General features: G+C 43.4%; 1 protein-coding gene across 4 annotated transcripts in view; it reads right to left on the bottom strand.

The window, feature by feature from the left end:
- Positions 1-17,456, bottom strand: part of Mtus1 (microtubule associated scaffold protein 1) — a 150,179-nt gene that overhangs the window by 89,142 nt on the left and 43,581 nt on the right. For all 4 annotated transcript variants that reach the window (XM_029532078.1, XM_021218675.2, XM_029532080.1 and 1 more), the window contains exons 2-3: positions 7,213-9,379; positions 1,564-1,759 (exon numbers count right to left, since the gene is read on the bottom strand). In XM_029532078.1, the coding sequence (XP_029387938.1) occupies positions 1,564-1,759; positions 7,213-9,219 (2,203 nt within the window). In that variant the 5' untranslated portion in view covers positions 9,220-9,379. The remainder of the gene's footprint in view (positions 1-1,563; positions 1,760-7,212; positions 9,380-17,456) is intronic.

The raw sequence follows: 17,456 nt of genomic DNA on the forward strand, positions 1-17,456 counted from the left end.
CCTGTGGAGAGCTCTCGGTTCACTGGGGTGACTAAGCAGGCTTCTCGTCTCAGTCTATGAAACGGATGAATTTCGCACTCGCTGTTCCAGTTCATAACACAAAGCAATGTGCACATCTGCCAAATTGAGTAAGGCCCTTAACAGCCATTCTCGGTGCTATCAAATTTCAGCCCGATTCGGCTTTAAAACTAGAACTTCTGAAATCCAAGCCAAGGTAAACGAAAGTTCACATTAGGAAAGTTTTAACTTTTCAGTTGCCGTTCTACCCCTAAACTGTCTTTCAGTAAAATCCAAAAGAAAAAAAAAATCTCTTCCTATGTGATGGGGGTACATTATGAACCTTTAAAAAACATTACAATATGTTAAATGCTTAGCAATTTGTTAAAGTTTTATTAAATTCATTTATTTAATATGTGCGTGTGAGAGAAAGAGATCACGCGTGCCAGTGTGTATGTGTGGGGGTCGGAAGATAACTTGTGGGAGTTCTCTCTTTCTACACAACTGGGGTCATCAGGCTTGGCAACCAACACCCTGAGTCATCTTACATGCATGAATATATCTACATATCTATATATATCATCTATATCTATATACACGCATACACAAGACATATATATACACATATATACATATACATGCATATATACATATACATGCAGATATACACATATACGCATATATACACATATATACATTTATATGCACATACTCATATATACGCATATAACATTTATACACACACACACACACACACACACACACACATCCATCCCAGGTGGGGCTTAACCATGTACTCCTCCTGCCTCTACCTTCCAAATAGATTATACAGGTGCCCACCACACTCAGGTAAAAAAATTAATAAAACAGCTCTTGTGCCCCTGCTTGCTTCCTGTAGCTATGATAAACACCATGACCAAAAGCAACTTGAGGAGGACAAGATGTGTATTTCCTCGTAAACTTCCACTTCACAGTCTGTAACGAAGGAAAGTCCAGATAAGAAGCCAAGGCAGGAAGTGAGGCAGAGGGACGGAAGGAGGACAACTGCTTTCGGGTCTGCTACCAGGTTGGTGTTCAGCTACCTTTCCTTCCCAGAACGGGCCCCTCCTGCCTCCGTGTGGCGCTGCCCACGGTGTACTGGTCCCTCCCACATCAATTAGCAGCCAAGAAAAAGCTCTAGACATGCCCTCAAGCCCACTGATGAACGCAATTGCTTAATTGAGGCTCCTTCTTCCCAGGTGCATCAAACTGACAATCAAGATTCTCGCAAGGTCTGCTACGCCAGCCAATTGCACAGTTACATGGCATGCTTTGGGATAGCCTGGAAGTTTCGGCACATCAGCCACTCGCCAAAGACACTTTGCACTGCTCAAAGGTAAGGGCTGTGCTAGCTCCTCACACTGCCCTTCTCTTCTGTTGGACCACAATAAGCTCACTGCTTTAGTGACATAAGGCGTGAGCTCTAAAACCAGATGGTCTTTCCGCTTTCTGCCAAGCCTAATTTCTGATTGCAAAACTTCCATCACGTGCTACATAAAGAGTCTACTTGAGTTACTTTCTTCTTACCAGAGCCGGACACACGCCTGATCCTCTGAGGTGATAAGGCCCTGTCGGAGCCGAGGGTTCTACTCTCGCTCTTCCTCCTCAGGCAGGAAGCAGTGGGCCCCACTTTGGCTTTTAGACCTGGTGTCTTCCTCAGGCTGCGGGAGTCTGGCTTGGAACTGCTCCTTCCTGGCGTGGTGGAAGTTTTGGGTGCAGAGCCCTGTGAGGAAATAAACCAGTTAAGATTTCAGTCTCACCGTGCTTTTTCTCCCAATTCCATCCCTGAGGCGACAGCTCTAGGAGAGAAACCCTCTGTCTTGGTGGCTGTACCAACGTAATATTTACCATTTCTTACTATGAACAATTAAGGCTCCTTGAAGCTGACTTCAATGGCCCTGATATACCTTCAGGCCCAGTGTAGAACGGATCTCCAGTGCCTGAGCCGACTTCAGCAACCCCTCCGGAGCGGGCACACAGCTAGTTGCCCCTCTAGCAGTCTGGTTACTTCATCCCTGGGCCTCATTCTTTGATACCTTTCAAGGGTAGTCTGAGCCAGGGCTTCAACTTGGTCTTGTGATCTTCCCTCACCATGAGCTCGCCCTTCATAGCGTGTCTTGTGTTTCAACCATGAATGATGCACTCAAAGTTCCTATTTCCAAGAGAACACTCTCCCCTCTTCAGCTGCCCCTGAATGTCCCCTCTGAGATCTTTCTACTCAATAACAATTACCCTTCTATTGCTGGCATTCACTAACACAGAGCCCTTACACTACACTAAAAGCCATTCTAAATTTTGATTTTTTTTGTTGTTGTTGTTGCTGTTGTGTTTTTCGAGACAGGGTTTCTCTGTATAGCCCTGGCTGTCCTGGAACTCGCTTTGTAGACCAGGCTGACCTCGAACTCAGAAATTCGCCTGCCTCTGCCTCCCAAGTGCTGGGATTAAAGGTGTGCACTACCACACCGGGCAGTTTTAACTTCTTTATATTCAATCATTCATTACCCCTTATCCATCTTCCCAACTCTTTCCTCCTACATCAAAATATGCCTTCTACTTTTTTTAAAAAAAGATTTATTTATTTTATGTTTATGAGTGTACTGTAGCTGTACATACGGTTGTGAGCCTTGGGAATTGAATATTTAGGACCTCTGCTCGCTCCTGTCAGCCCCACTCCCTTGCTCCAGTCAACTCTGCTTGCTCAGTCCCTGCTAGTTCCAGCCCATAGATTTATTTATTATTCTAAATAAGTACACTGTTGCTGTCTTCAGACACACCAGAAGAGGGCGTCAGATTTCATTCCAGGTGGTTGTGAGCTATCATGTGGTTGCTGGGATTTGAACTCAGGACCTTTGGAAGAGCAGTCAGTGTTCTTACCCACTGAGCCATCTCACCAGCCCCATGCCTTCTACTTTTATGTCACATTTATGTGTGCATATGTATGCATATGCCTCCATATAGATACTTGATCTACCATACATTAGACAAAATGTGTGATTTTTCTTTTGGTCTTTTTTTATCGTCCCTTTTGTTCCTTATTTTTCCTTTTCTTAGACCTCTCTTCTATGTCACAGTCCCTCTATTTTCAAGATCTACACTCCCAAACACACACATATTTATATGTGCACACACACACACAAATGACAGGAAGAGACTGGTTCTGATATGAAAGAAACATATGTGGTTTGAGTCTGACTTACGTAACGTGATTTCTAATTCCATCGATTCTCCTATAAGTGACACAATTCCATTCATTTTTACAGAAGAAGAAAGTTGCTTTGCGTAGCTGTACCACCGCTTTAATCGGTTCATCTGCTGACCAGCCAGCATCTGGGCTGGCTCCCTATCTGGGTACTGTCAATACTGAAGCAGTAAACATGGTGTGGCTCTCTCTGTGACCAAGGTGACTTGCATTCCTTCAACTATCACCCCAGAAGAAGTACAGGTAGGTCTATGGTGGCTCTCCATTCTAAAAATCTAAACATGTTTGTCAACTAATTTAAATCTGTTTTTAACCCAGAAAGATTATCGGTCATCTTAAGGAATAACATGAAAACACTTTAAAAAAAAAAAAAAAGCTGGTTTTACCTATCTCACAATTTACACCTGTCTCCTATTAACATACCCAGCTACCAATCTTAAACAAGGAAAGCTATTGTGTGTTGTGATGGTTTGTATATTCTTGGACCAGGGAGGGGCACCATTTGGAGGTGTGGCCTTGTTGGAATAGGTGTGACCTGGTTGGAGTAGGTGTGTCACTGTGGGTGTGGGCTTAAGATCCTCACCCTAGTTGCCTGGAATTAAGTATTCTGTTAGTAGCCTTCAGATGAAGATGTAGAACTCTCAGCTCTGCCTGTGCTATGCCTGCCTGGATGCTGCCATGTTCCCACTTTGATGAAAATGGACTGAACCTCTGAACCTGTAAGCCAACCCCAATTAAATGTCTTTTTATAAGACTTGCCTTGGTCATGGTGTCTGCTCACAGCAGTAAAACCCTAACTAGGACATGGGTCTTTGCTGCTTTTCTCGCCTCTTGACCCCATTTTTCTACCTGCCTTCTTATAGAAGCCAGCCTCATTTCTCAAAATGATTGCTGAAATCATGTCCTCGAGGCTTGTCTGGTCTCCCCAGCCTCTGCTGCTGCTTCTACTCCCCTACTACTAAAACCTTCCGCAAAGTCACAGCAAATCCTTAAGGCTGTGGCAGTCACTGTCATTGTCTCCTTGGGTTCCCCTCTCCCATCACCACCTCTACCTGAACCTGGCACCCTTGCATCAGAATATATCCCTGTGTTCTTCATCTTTATGCCTGGTGTCTTCTCAGCTCAGAACGCAAGCCCCGTAAGCTACGGCAGGAGACTAAGCGGCCTTGTCACCAGAAGCTTCCTTCTCTTGATAACCCTCCCAACTGCTACCTGCCTTTCCTCTCCAGGGACACAGCAAGCCATCCACACTCCCAACTCAGAACTTAGCATGACCCTATGGCTACAGTCCCACTGCATTAGATAAAACACTGGACCATAGCCGTCTTTTCTTGATACCCTAACAAGTACTACCATATGTGGCATACACAGTAGATGCCCAACAATAGTTTCCACTGTAGACATAAGGCAACAAGAGCCTGACTCTGATTCCAAGTACAGCCAGTTTCCAACACTATAAACTATGATTACCTTCTCTCTTTACAAAGAGAACAAGCGAGCCTCGGAGAGAGGCCATCTGCGGTGAGTGATAAAGCCACACATTTAACGTTATCCAAAATCCATGCTCAGGCTTGCATATGCGCTCCTCTGTTTAGCTATAGGTTATCGTTTTATATATTATTGTGTATATTCCTAACACTAGTACCTATAGAATTCATATACGAGGTGGAAATCAATACTAATCCAGTCGCTAGTGTTCCCAAGAGAACTGCTGCAGGTCATGATGACATGAAAGCAAAACAGAATCTTCTAGAAACACTTTCTTGAAAAAAGTAAACCAAACATCAACTTATAGAAGTGAATCTCCCACCAATCGCTTGGTTTACCTCCAGAGCCCACATTCTGAAAATTTGGAAGTCTGTGGGACCCGAGTTTGAACATCCAATAGCTGTGTGCGTTTTGTTTAATTAATTTATTTTTAAGATTTATTTTATGAGTGCTCTACTGCTTGTACATTTGCATGCCAGAAGAGGGCATCAGATCCTGTCATAGGTGGTTGTGAGCCACCATGTGGTTGCTGGGGATTGAACTCAGGACCTCTGAGTTAGGACCAGTGCTCCTAACTCCTGAGCCATCTCTCCAGCCCCCTGTGTGAGTTTTTAAATAAACGCTCTGAAGCATAAGTGCGTGGCTAACAATTGCAAACAAGACTGTTGGAACCCATCTGACCCAATGATTCCATGGCCTTACCTTCAATAGTTAAACAGATATCATGGGCCCACATCTACCAAGTTGGGAACTACACAAGCAATTTTCAAGACCAGCGCTCAAGGGACTTCATGCTGGCTTTTCCGATACTGAAGGGTGACAGCCAAGACAGGTCTCTCATAAAACCAGACATGGTGAGACAAAACTATTCTTAGCACTAAGGGTGCAAAGCAAGAGGACCTCAGAGTCAAGGCCAGTCTAGTCTACGGAATTCAAAGCCAGACTGGCTTCATGTGGGTACCTTGTCTCTCAGCAACAACAAACTTCCCATAAAGTAATAAAAAGAATATCCTGATTCTGCGTAGGTCTATAAACACCGAAGGTTATTGATTACAATGAAGAGTTTATTATAATTGTATTTGGTAAAATATTAAGATTCTAAATTATCAGCTTCCTCAGACATTAAAAAAAAGAACTTGAAAGATCTGTGTCGGGGCTGGAGAGACGGCTCAGCGGTTAAGAGCACTGACTGCTCTTTCGAAGGTCCTGAGTTCAATTCCCAACAACCACATAGTGGCTCACAACCATCCATAAATAGATCTGGCGCCCTCTTCTGGAGTGTCTGAAGACAGCTACAGTGTACTTACATATAATAAATCTTTTAAAAAAAAAGATCTGTGCCATGAAACAATACACAAGGCCCATTCATTTAGAAATCCCTGTGACATTCCATCCTTGACAACAGAGTTATTGATAAAGCCAAAACATCTGTCTGTAAACTGACCCAGGTCAAGCGTATCTTCAGTGTTTTCTTGTCATTAAGCAGACACCTATGTGATCTACTATGTAACCTGAAAAAAAAATGGTCTCGTGTACTTGACTATGCTGTTTCACTCCTCCTACACAAGAGTCCCCAAAAGACAAGCTATGTGCACTGCATCTGTCTCTGCCTCTGCACTCAGATCCATTCCGGGTCCAGAGGACAAGCATTTCAAGGGCAGTCTGTGTGGGGCTGAAAATACACCTTAGTCTCCATTGCCAAAAATAGAGCTGAGAACACACAGGCAGTCCGGACAGCAGCCCTGAGAATGTTTTGAAAACATTTTATCATACAATTGTCAAAGGACATGCACATGTTTAAGGAAAAATAACCCTTGAACTGCGAATATTGCTTCTTTTTTTTTTTTAAATGACTATCTAGTCCCTCATCCTCAGGATTCATCAGGTCCTGCTGCAGACATACTGCTTCGTTGACTATGTAAGGACTTTTGTTTCTTTCATGCATTAGAAGACACTGCAGGTGACCTACAGGTGACCTTACAGACCCACTGCACAATCCTTTCCCTTCTGGCTGTGGCAAAGTTACCTGGCCCATGTCACAGAGCTGGTCATTAGTACACTCAAGCTTTGAAAAGCCTCGTCTTGGCTTCCTGGATTTCCATGTTGTCATGTTTACAGGCACTACCTAGCCATTTCTAAAATGTGTCACAGTATGTTTGAATGCTTAAAGTTTCTTTTTTTAATTTTAGGAAAACAACACACAACCTGATTGTGTCAGCTATTTCATTTCCAATATCAAAATATACTAAAAATATTAATTTACTCTTTTAAAGCCACAGAAGGAACACCCACATTCAAGAAAATACCAAATCCAAGGTTTTTTTTTTTTTAATACACAAGTTAGTTATATTTTGACTCATTCACACTCTATACAGCCGACTACAAATTACGAACCAAGTTCAGGGATATTATTAGCAATTACAGGCCACTCATTGCTAATACACCAGTTTTCACCGATCCTAAAAGCAGACTGCCGAGAGTTCACTTACCACCAACAGGGACTTGGATTCAAGAGTCTCATTTGTGGCTTGTTTCCCCAGCTCTTGCTTTTCCATCGGAGCCTCCCGGTCCTGTTCACCCTTTTCAGGGCTAATCTGATCGATGTGGGAAACATAAGTCACTTCCAAACACTCCGAGCTTTTCATTTTAACGGGGAGAATGCCTTTGATCTTCTGGAGGAAGGCAGCTACAGACCCGGTCTCACTCCCTGCATGAGGAGAACCTGTCTTGTCAACATTCTCCCGATTCGATTTCGAGGCAGATGTTGTTCTTGGAACCCCGAGCGAAGCATTTTTAGAATGAGTTGTAACTTGCGCAGCCTGGCTGGTAATGAGTTTATTAAACTGTTGCTTGTGTGTCTTGTTAATCGGGATTTCTGCTTTTTTGCCGGCTTTCAAGTCAGATCTTGGTGTTTTGTTCATCATTGTCAACTGTTTAGAAGGCACTGGTGAGGGTGAAGAGCCCCCTGTTGCCTGAGGGTTGGGTGTGTCCTTCATTAGGGAAGTGTCTTTGGGTTGCAACACTGATCTGGATATAACTTTGGCTTTAATGTTTTTGAAGTTTGGTCTGGGATAACTTATAATTTCCGTCTTCCGAACTTTACTGCCTACAGTGGTATTTGTTTTGGTAGCTGATTTTCCCAGATTAGGTTTTGGCATATTTGTTGGCTCCCCTTTCAAGTTTGGTGCACTTTTAGCATCTCTTGGTCCAGTCACCACATTATCGTACTTCTTCACTTCAGCAGGCGAAAGGGTGAAGCTCACATTGGGGGGTTGCCTAACTGGTGTTGACATGCAGCCCGTGTTATCTGTGCGAATGGCTCCACAGTTCTCGCCCCAGCCCAGTTCATAAGATGAAACCCTCTGCCCTGAAACACTTCGCAGGGTCAGCTCTTCAGTACTACTTTGGATGTCTGAGTCATTGTCATGGGAATCAAAGTGTGGGTCTTCAGTCACAGTGACTTTACACTCTGAGTTCAGAACCCTGGTTTTACTCTTCTCAAAAGCTGGCACCAGCACTGGGCATTCACCATCGACATGACAGTCGGGCAGTGTTCCTCTTCGATTTTGGCCCATTTCCTGTTGAGCATACGGGCCGTGTAAATGCGTCTCACTGTTTGGGTCATCTTCAGCGGCACAATAGAACGTCTGTGATGCAGACCCACTGGGGACCTCCATGCCATCCGAAACCAGTGTCACAGCTTGTATCTCTTTTTCTCCAATGAGTCCTTGCCCCGTCCCATCTGGGTACTCTTTGGTGACATTTCCTAAAGAATTCTGACCCTGAACTCCAACGTCTGGACTGTCAGTTTGCATCAGCACATCAGAGCTCATTGTAAAGGTTGTGTTCAGGGTCTTGGATGGCCTGTCTTGGAGGTTTTCAAAGTTCTCTCTGTTATAATTAATCCCTCTCACACACATCTTAGAGGAATGGGGTGCAGCATGTAAAGGATGACCCTGTTCAACAGCGTAGTGTGTTATAAAGGTGCAGTCAGCCGTGTCCACTTTCATGCCATATGTTTGTTTTAGCTCCAAAATTTTAGGGGAGTCTCCACAAGCATAATCGTCATCAGACCCGCACACACAGGGCTTAGAGGGATCAAGCTTCTCATCCTGGATTGCCTCTAGGGAATCAAAGTTACTGTGCGGGTCTTGGGGCTTCCCTGTGTTCACAAGTGCAGGAGACTGGCAGGAAGGCTCACTGTACATTGTCAACTCATGCTTCCCCATGAAATCACTTGAAGGCTCCGGGTAAGCCAGTGCTTCAACACACTGATGGCTTAAGGAGACACTTTCACTGTGGTCCACAGCAGGATCCATTTCATAATCGACCACCATGGCATCGGGGTTGTCAGAGCTCCAATCCCCGTGACTCACTGAAGGGCACTGGGCAGATAGTGATGTTTGGTAGTAGCGTTCAGATGGATTCGAGTTTTTGCCACGGATAAATACATAATGCGATCCGTCTTCTGTGCTATCTGAATTACCATCATTCATCCTGAATATTAACCTTAAAACTCTGCCATTTTATCTTCTCTTCAAATTCCTTTGAAATGAGAGCAAATGAAAGATGGTCCAGCTCCTCCCCTTTCTATTGCTTTTAGCCGGGTTCTGAGACTGTAGTCTTAGATGCTCTGAAGTTGAAAAGACTTGTTCCCTGCAAGAAACAAAACAGTAAACTCAAATAAATGTTAGAAAAATTTACAGCTCACTCCTTAATTAGTTTAAATCACTGCTTCCACACTGACAACTCCTAATGATGAATGTGGGGGTGGGGGCGAGGTTAGAGGTGGCTCAGATTTACAACACCAGCTAATCTACCACTGTCTTTCCGAGAAACCTTTTGATGTGTGAAGGAATGGAGCATGATGATATGGAAATGCAGGTAACGTTTCCTACTGATGTCACGGCTGACATCTTCTTTCCCGACTCCCAGAGAGAAGAGAAGGTAACGAGCTCAGGGTGCAACCAACCGTCTTTCCTCCTTACTGGTCAACGGTGAAAGCATTCATCCTAATTTCCCTTGGCAGTCCAATTTATGTCCACTGTCCCAGCAAAATTCCTAAGTGTCCCTCTCACTGTCAGAAGGCTCCTACTCTGCACGATTGCCAGGGAGACCATCCAGGCCCCACAAATGAGTTAAACAGACTCGAAGACTTTGAATTTCTCTATTCATTCTATTTCATTCCTATCTTAACCACGTGCCCTTTCCAGGTGTGTGTATATGAGTGTGTGTGTGTGTGGGGGGGCAACAATACTAAGATTTGAAGTAAGCCAAGCAGTGATGTCACACAGCTTTAATCCCAGCACTCTGGAAGCAGAGGCAAGTGGATCTCTGTGAGTTCGAGGTCAACCTGATTTACAGAGCAAGTTACTCAACAGTTAGGGATACACAGAGAAACCCCATCTTGAAAATCAAAAATAAAACAAACAAGCAGAGAGAGTTGAATAGCCTGTTAGAGGTTCCTCAAAATGTAAACAAAGTCACTACTTGCTGAACTGTGTAACAGTTCCAAATATGTGGATACATTGAAGCCAACCACATTCCTCAGGTACGACTATATACTGGAGACTGAGTCTGGAGACCAGGTCATTAAGGAAGTGAGAAGGGTTAAATAACAGCATAAGGGAGGAGAACTTATCCACCAGAGTTTCTATCCTTCTGAGAAGAGGTACCTGAAGGTCCTCCCTTCCCCATTAGACCACAGAAAAATCAAACCCACAATCTTAACAGAAACACTATTTACAACAGATGGAAAAAAAAAGGGTGGGGTAAACCCAGGTCCATTAACTGGTAAAGAGATTAAAAAAAAACAAAAACAAAAACTTGTCCATTTATATATCACAATACTCTTTAGCATACACACAAAAAATGAAAACAAAAATGTTTCATTAGATACATGGATATACAGTGTTGCAACAGGAAAATATTACACTAAGAGAAAGAGGTTATTCAAAAGACTATCTATTAAGATAACTATTTATGACAGGGCAGTGGTGACCCATGCCTTTAATCCCAGCACTTGGGAGGCAGAGGCAGGCAGATTTCTTGAGTTCAAGGCCAGCCTGGTCTACAAAGTGAGTTCCAGGACAACCAGGGCTATACAGAGAAACCCTGCCTCGAAAAACAAACAAACAAACAGATTGCTATTTATACAAAAATGTTCAGAACCAGCAAAACCATAGACAAAGTATACTGGGGATTTGTGTGGGAAAGGATGGAGGGGCCGATGTTTTAGGGGGCAAAGGACAGAGGAGACGACTTTTAGAGGGGGTAACAAAATGTTCTAAGCTAATTTTGCTCCTAGTTTCACACTGCCATAAACAAACTCAAAATAACTCAATTCTGTAATTAATAGCAAACTTTTAGAACATCCAGAAAGAGCTCAAATCTAGGCTGTGGAGATGGCTAAGAAGGTAAAGGTGTTTGCTGGGGTCTGGAGCTCGGGGGCCCAGAGCCCACGTTAAGGTGGAAAGAGAACGGACTCTACAAGCTCTTCTTAGGCATGCCATGTCCACAGAGTGCCACGGTGCAGGGGGGCACACACTCTTCTCCTCTCTCCCCATCTTCGCACCCTCTTCCCCTCTCTTTTTTTAAGATTTAAAGATTTAAAATTCAGGGTCTGTTTTTTTAAGAAATTAATTTGATTAAAAGTCTAATATGGAGAATTTGAGAGAATGTGTCCTCACGCCACTTCCAGCTCTTTCTGCTTCCTGTGTGTGGCAAAGTGTTCTCTCTCGGTTTCCAACTCCAGCTGCCCACTGCCACGCCCTTCCAGCCATTATGGGCTCTCTGTCTAGAACTGTAAGAAGCAATAAACCTTCTAATGCCATGGTGCTGAGTTCTGAGTGAAATATCTGATAGGGACAAGGGCACTGAGTGATCTATAAAATTCTGAATTAAGAGCAGATCTGATTTCCCTATTTTGTAATCTTTATTGCTCCAAATTCAAACTCCAAGGACCTGAGTATAAAAGTCAGAATAGGAACCATGAAGTACCCAATGGCTCTGGTATTGTCACCAACAGTTTTGAGTGTTCTGATTATGCATCCTGAAATTAGCATCTACTGGTGCAAAGGCAAGAAGGAGTATTTATCTCAACAGCATGTGTGCACACAGATATGCACTGACAACATGTGTGCACATACAGATGTATCCACATAGACACGCATACCCTAAACTCACATGCTCAGGGCTCTGAATCCCACAACGGGAGCTGAAGAATTTATATATTTACTGTAAATTAGCCAAGTCCTTCACTAACTTTTAGTTAAAAGAGATCACTAAAGAGATTTTTATTAAGATCTTTAAAGTTTTTATGAAGTACAAACTATCATTTTATTACATGGGTTTATTGTGTGTGCGTGCAGGCTGGAGTGCATTATATGCCTCAGTACTTGCTAGAGTTCAGAGGGCAGCTTGTGACAGTTGCTTCTCTCCTTCCACCACATACGTCCCAGATTTCAAGCTGTCATCAGGCTTGGCTTGGTGGCAAGTCATCTTGGTAATCAATCCCACAGATTAGCATTCTCTTTTTTTTTTTTTTTTTAAAGATTTATTTATTTATTACATATAGGTACACTGTAGCTGTCTTCAGACACACCAGAAGAGGGCATCAGATCTCATTACAGATGGTTGTGAGCCACCATGTGGTTGCTGGGATTTGAACTCAGGTCCTTCAGAAGAGCAGTCAGTGCTCTTAACCACTGAGCCATTTCGCCAGCCCCAGATTAGCATTCTCAGCCCGTTATAAAATACATTCAAGCTAACTTTTAAAATCAAGAACATTTACCCATTTTCAGGAACACGAAATGATATACCTTTGCGCTTCCTGAAGGGTAGTGATTGTTAAAGAAAATGTGACATGAGGGAGTCACATTTTAGTTGCTTTTCTGTTGTTGTGGTAAAATACCATGACCAAAAACAACTTAAGGGAGGGTTATTGTGACTTAAAATTCTACAGGGAGGGTCCATAATGTCTGGGAGGGCCTGGCAGTGGGCAGCTGGAGTTGGAAACTGAGAGAGAACACTTTGCCACACACAGGAAGCATAGAGAGTGAACTTGAAGTGGGGTGAGGACACACACTCTCAATGTCACCCCCTCATCCCACACTCCCTGTGGCACCTCCAACAAGGCTCTACATCTCCTTAAAGCTCATTAACTTTCTCCAAACAGTGGAACACATGGGAACAAAGTTTTCAAATGTTTAAACCTATGGGGCACATTTCATTCAAACCATCTGAGGTGAAAGAGAAAGAGCAGGGGGTGAGAGGTGACAGAGGTGGCAAAGAAAAACAAGTAGGATACAGACATATGAAAATGCCACACTAAAACCCATTGTTTCACATGCTAATGAGAAAAAGAGAAAGAACAAAGAAAGAAAAGGAAATGCCTGCCTGGGCAGGAGGGAAGGAGTGAATCTGTAATATGTAGATGCAAACAAAACTGCTCATTAGCATGATTATAGAAGTTATGTGCCTACAAGAACAGGGTCACTAAATTCAACTAATAGAATTCTTATCACCCCATCGCTCTTTTCCAAAGTACATAAAAGATGATGGCATAAAAAGATTTTTGAAAGACAAGTACTTAATAAATGGTTTGAATGGCCAAAGTAACTTATTCTGAAAAACTACATCCCTGGAGAAGTGACAGCGCCAGTTATGTATGTTATTTGAATGGCTGCCAGTTTTTCTCTTCTAGCATGGCACCAAATGAGATGTCTTTGCCATCGTTGACTCATCAGCTCCTCGGGAAATTAAAGTAATATTAAAGTCAAAGAACATGGCTATCACAAGCCTGGACACGGTGTTTCCGCTCCCAGGGGTGCTGTCACTGGTTTTTTATTTATTTTTTTTTTTGGAGGGGTGCTGTCTTGTTTTTTCAAGACAGGGTTTCTCTGTGTACCCTTGGCTGTCCTGGAGCTTGCTCTGTAGACCAGGCTGCCCTCGAACTCAGAGATCTACTAACTCTGCCTCCCCAGTTCTGGGATTAAAGGCGTGTATGTTGCCACCACCACCCAGTGTCAGTATTCTCTGCAGTACACATATTAATATGTATAAATCACAGGCATCGGAACTGACTTGTGCATTTTGTTTAATGTCATCTGACACTATTCACTATAGGAAGATAAAGCCATGGACAGGAAAAGGTTAACTGTCCTTCCCTCAGGAGGTAGTTAAAAGTGGAGGGCTGCTCAGTTCATAAAGTGTGTCTTACAAACACAGAGACACTTATTTAAAAAAAAAAAAAAAAAAAAAAGGAGCAGTGGTGAGAGCCTGGGGGAGGGGGAGAGGGGAGGGGAGGACAAGGTGTGGCCCTGGAAGGGGGGAGGGAGGGAAAGAGGGAGGGAGGGAGGGAGGAATCCATTAAATATCTAGCCAGTTTGGCCTAATAGAAGAGGAGTTCCAGGCCAGTAAGAGCCCTAGCTCGTTTTGAGTTTAAAAACCAACAACAAACAAAAATAAAAGTGACTGAGGAAAAACATGCAAGTATATCAGACACAGGAACACACACACACACACACACACACACACATGCAGGCATGCAGGCTCACTAACACAGGCACACTTACATACATGCATGCACACCAGCATACTGTCTCTGGACCAATTTCATTCCTCCTTACTTTTAAGAATACTACCCTAAAGGTCACCAACTATGTGCTAGTCACGTATTCTATGACTTCATCTCACCTGACTCGAATAGTCTTCACATTCCTACCATTACAATATGATCTGCCTCAATTTTAAAAGAAGCCTCAAAGTTACTGTCTTGAAAACATTTTTTTTTAAATTAAAATGAATTTTAACAGAATTAAAACAGAGAAGAGAAGTCAAGACAAAACCTTGGGAGCAAACCATTCTTAACACCCAGGGGAATGGTCTCAACTTCATTCAGTAGCGTGGTCTAGCAGAGCGAAGCACAATGATCAAGTTCCCTTTTGAAAGAGAATTATCTGGAAGGAGAGATCTTCTCCGAGCACGACTTGGGCAGGACAGAACAAATTCCTCACTCATTACAGATTTGGCAATACAATAGGCAGTTCATCCAGAATTTTTCAAAAAATAAATACATATTCGAGACTTTTAAGGTCAAGAGTTGACTAGCCACCAGGCAGGAAGACTGTGCCTTCAAGTGTGGCTACGCACTGTGATCTTGTCTGGCAAACAACAACAAAACAACCAAGAGCTGGAAAATAGTAATAACTAATTATATTTGAAACCTCAGCTTTAAAATGGTTAACTCGGCTCATTGGGTAAAGACTGAGTTCAGATTCCCCAGAACCCCTGTGGACCAGACACAGCAGCACATGCCTCTACACCCAGTCTCTCTAAAGCACAGTCAAGACCAGCATAGGTCAGCTAGCCCGGTGTACACACTGGAGAAGAGGAGACCCTGTCCCAAAGTAGAAGACAAGCACCAACACTCAGGTTGTCCTGTAACCTCCAGGGGGCACACAGTGTGCCTACGCTCAGACACGGGACCATGCATACATACTTAAAAGAGCAAAAATGCCCCCACACTTGAAACACCATCACATAATTGAACTAATGGCTGCTGACATTCTTAATCCTGGAAGGAATTTTAGAGATCCAACTCAAACTGCTTAATCTTAATGCCAACACTGCTAATCAGCTGTGAGTGAATCTCTTATGGGGTTAGACACCTCTTAGTTGTGTGAAGTATTTCACTAACTAGCCTACAAGCCCAGGGGATGCTTTTCCGTCAGCCCACGTTTTCTGTTCCTCTTGCCCACCAAGTCTATTCCTACCACTCCAATTTAATTCATCATGTGGTAATTCTGAAATGAAATGTGTTTGTGTAGGTCAAACAAAGGCTAGCTTCACTATTTTATGGCCACACAGGACTTAAATTTATACCTATTTAGGCATGAGATGTCATTCTAAAAAAAATTTTAAGATTTGTTTTATGTATATGAGTACACTGTTGNTGTCTTCAGACACACCAGAGGAGGGCATCGGATCCCACTACAGATGGTTGTGAGCCACCATGTGGTTGGTGGGGATTGAACTCGGGACCTTTGGATGGGCAGTCGGCATTAACTCCTGAACCATCTCTCCAGCCCGAGCTGTCATATTTTAATGTATATAAATACAAATAAACAGTTAGGGATTATAGTTTTTATAAAAATCACAAAATCAGTTTCCTTAAAAGCTTTTTGTGGGGCTGGTGAGATGGCTCAGTGGGTAAGAGCACCCAACTGTTCTTCCGAAGGTCCGGAGATCAAATCCCAGCAACCACATGGAGGCTCATAACCATCCGTAACAAGATCTGATGCCCTCTTCTGGAGTGTCTGAAGATAGCTACAGTGTACTTACTTATAATAAATAAATAAATCTTTTTAAAAAAAAAAAAAAAAAAAGCTTTTTGTTAAGTTACAAACCAGGACAAATGGTTCAGGTGCCTATTTAACATATCAAAGTGGACACTAGCCAACAGGTTCCCCCAGGGTCCCTCAGCCCTAACTGTTACCAGGCTCTCCTGGCTGGCATATCCTGGCCCCCTTACACTTAACTCTCCAATGCAAGGGGCTAGGCCACCCTTCCCTATATAGTCCAACCATTTTGGTTACCTGCCCTCCTTGTACTTTGAGCCTCTGGGCTGCTGCCCCTCGTCCCTTGCTCTCCCCTCTCCCTCTCCTCACAGGAGGGCACAGCTCAGGGTCAGGTCCACTCTGGACTCTCCCAGCAGACCCTGTCTCTGGCTATGCTCTTCCACATATCTCCAACTAAACCTCTTTCATCATACCTAGGAGCAAGCATGCTCCTCTCTACCATTCCCGTCCATCTTTTCCTGTCTACTTTTGAACAACACATGAGTCACAGTAGTCGTTCAACTCCACAACATATGCACTCACTGGTAAAGCGGTGACCCGGGTCTGACAAGGCCACTTCTGCTAACAGCTCACTGTGGAGCCATAGCCAGTCTCAGTCAAGTCAGGAGGGACAAACTTCCCTTCTACACAGGAGTGGAAGAACTAGAAACAGTAGTCCAAAGACTTAAGGGGGTAAGGGAAGAATTCTCTTACGAATTATGTCATGTACATAGCACATGATACCAAATTAAGATGGATACCAATACCTGTCTTGAAGGACAGCCTTTCAGCCAGTGTCATTTAGGGATTCAGAGCTTCCTGAGAAGAAAAGGAGAACCGAATGGGAAGGGAGGGCAGGCTCCTGCTTGTCACTCGAAAACAAAGTGGATTTCATGACTAATGGAGCTGGCTGTCTGGCTGGATACTTAGCCCATTTCCTCTTCCTGTGTTCCATTTCTTGTGAATGCTGTGCACTCTAGACAAGAGCTAAGTGGACATTACATACCCCCACCCCCAGGCTTGCATCATAAAACTCAGAATCCTTCACGTTCTCCTTCCCTACCACAGGGCTTGACACAGATGAACAAAGTGAGACCCTTGTGTGTCAGCATGGTAAGATGCCGGGACCATGGATGGGAGAGGCCCAGATCCCCACTTGAGTGACTGGAGGATCAATGACTAATCACAAAACATCAAACTGCCTCAGTAAATGAACAATCAAGAAATGCTGTGTTTGAAAATGACTTTTTCCTCTGTGTGTGTGTGTTTGTGTGTGTGTGTGTGCATGTGTAGATGTGTGTTTGTTTGTGTATGTTTGTGTATGTATGAGTGTATTTTATGTATAAGAGGATGTGTATGTTTGTGAGTATGTGTGTGTGAATGTATGTGTTTGT

The sequence above is a fragment of the Mus pahari genome, chromosome 19 (genome assembly GCF_900095145.1).
Source record: "Mus pahari chromosome 19, PAHARI_EIJ_v1.1, whole genome shotgun sequence".
Lineage (NCBI taxonomy): Eukaryota > Metazoa > Chordata > Mammalia > Rodentia > Muridae > Mus > Mus pahari.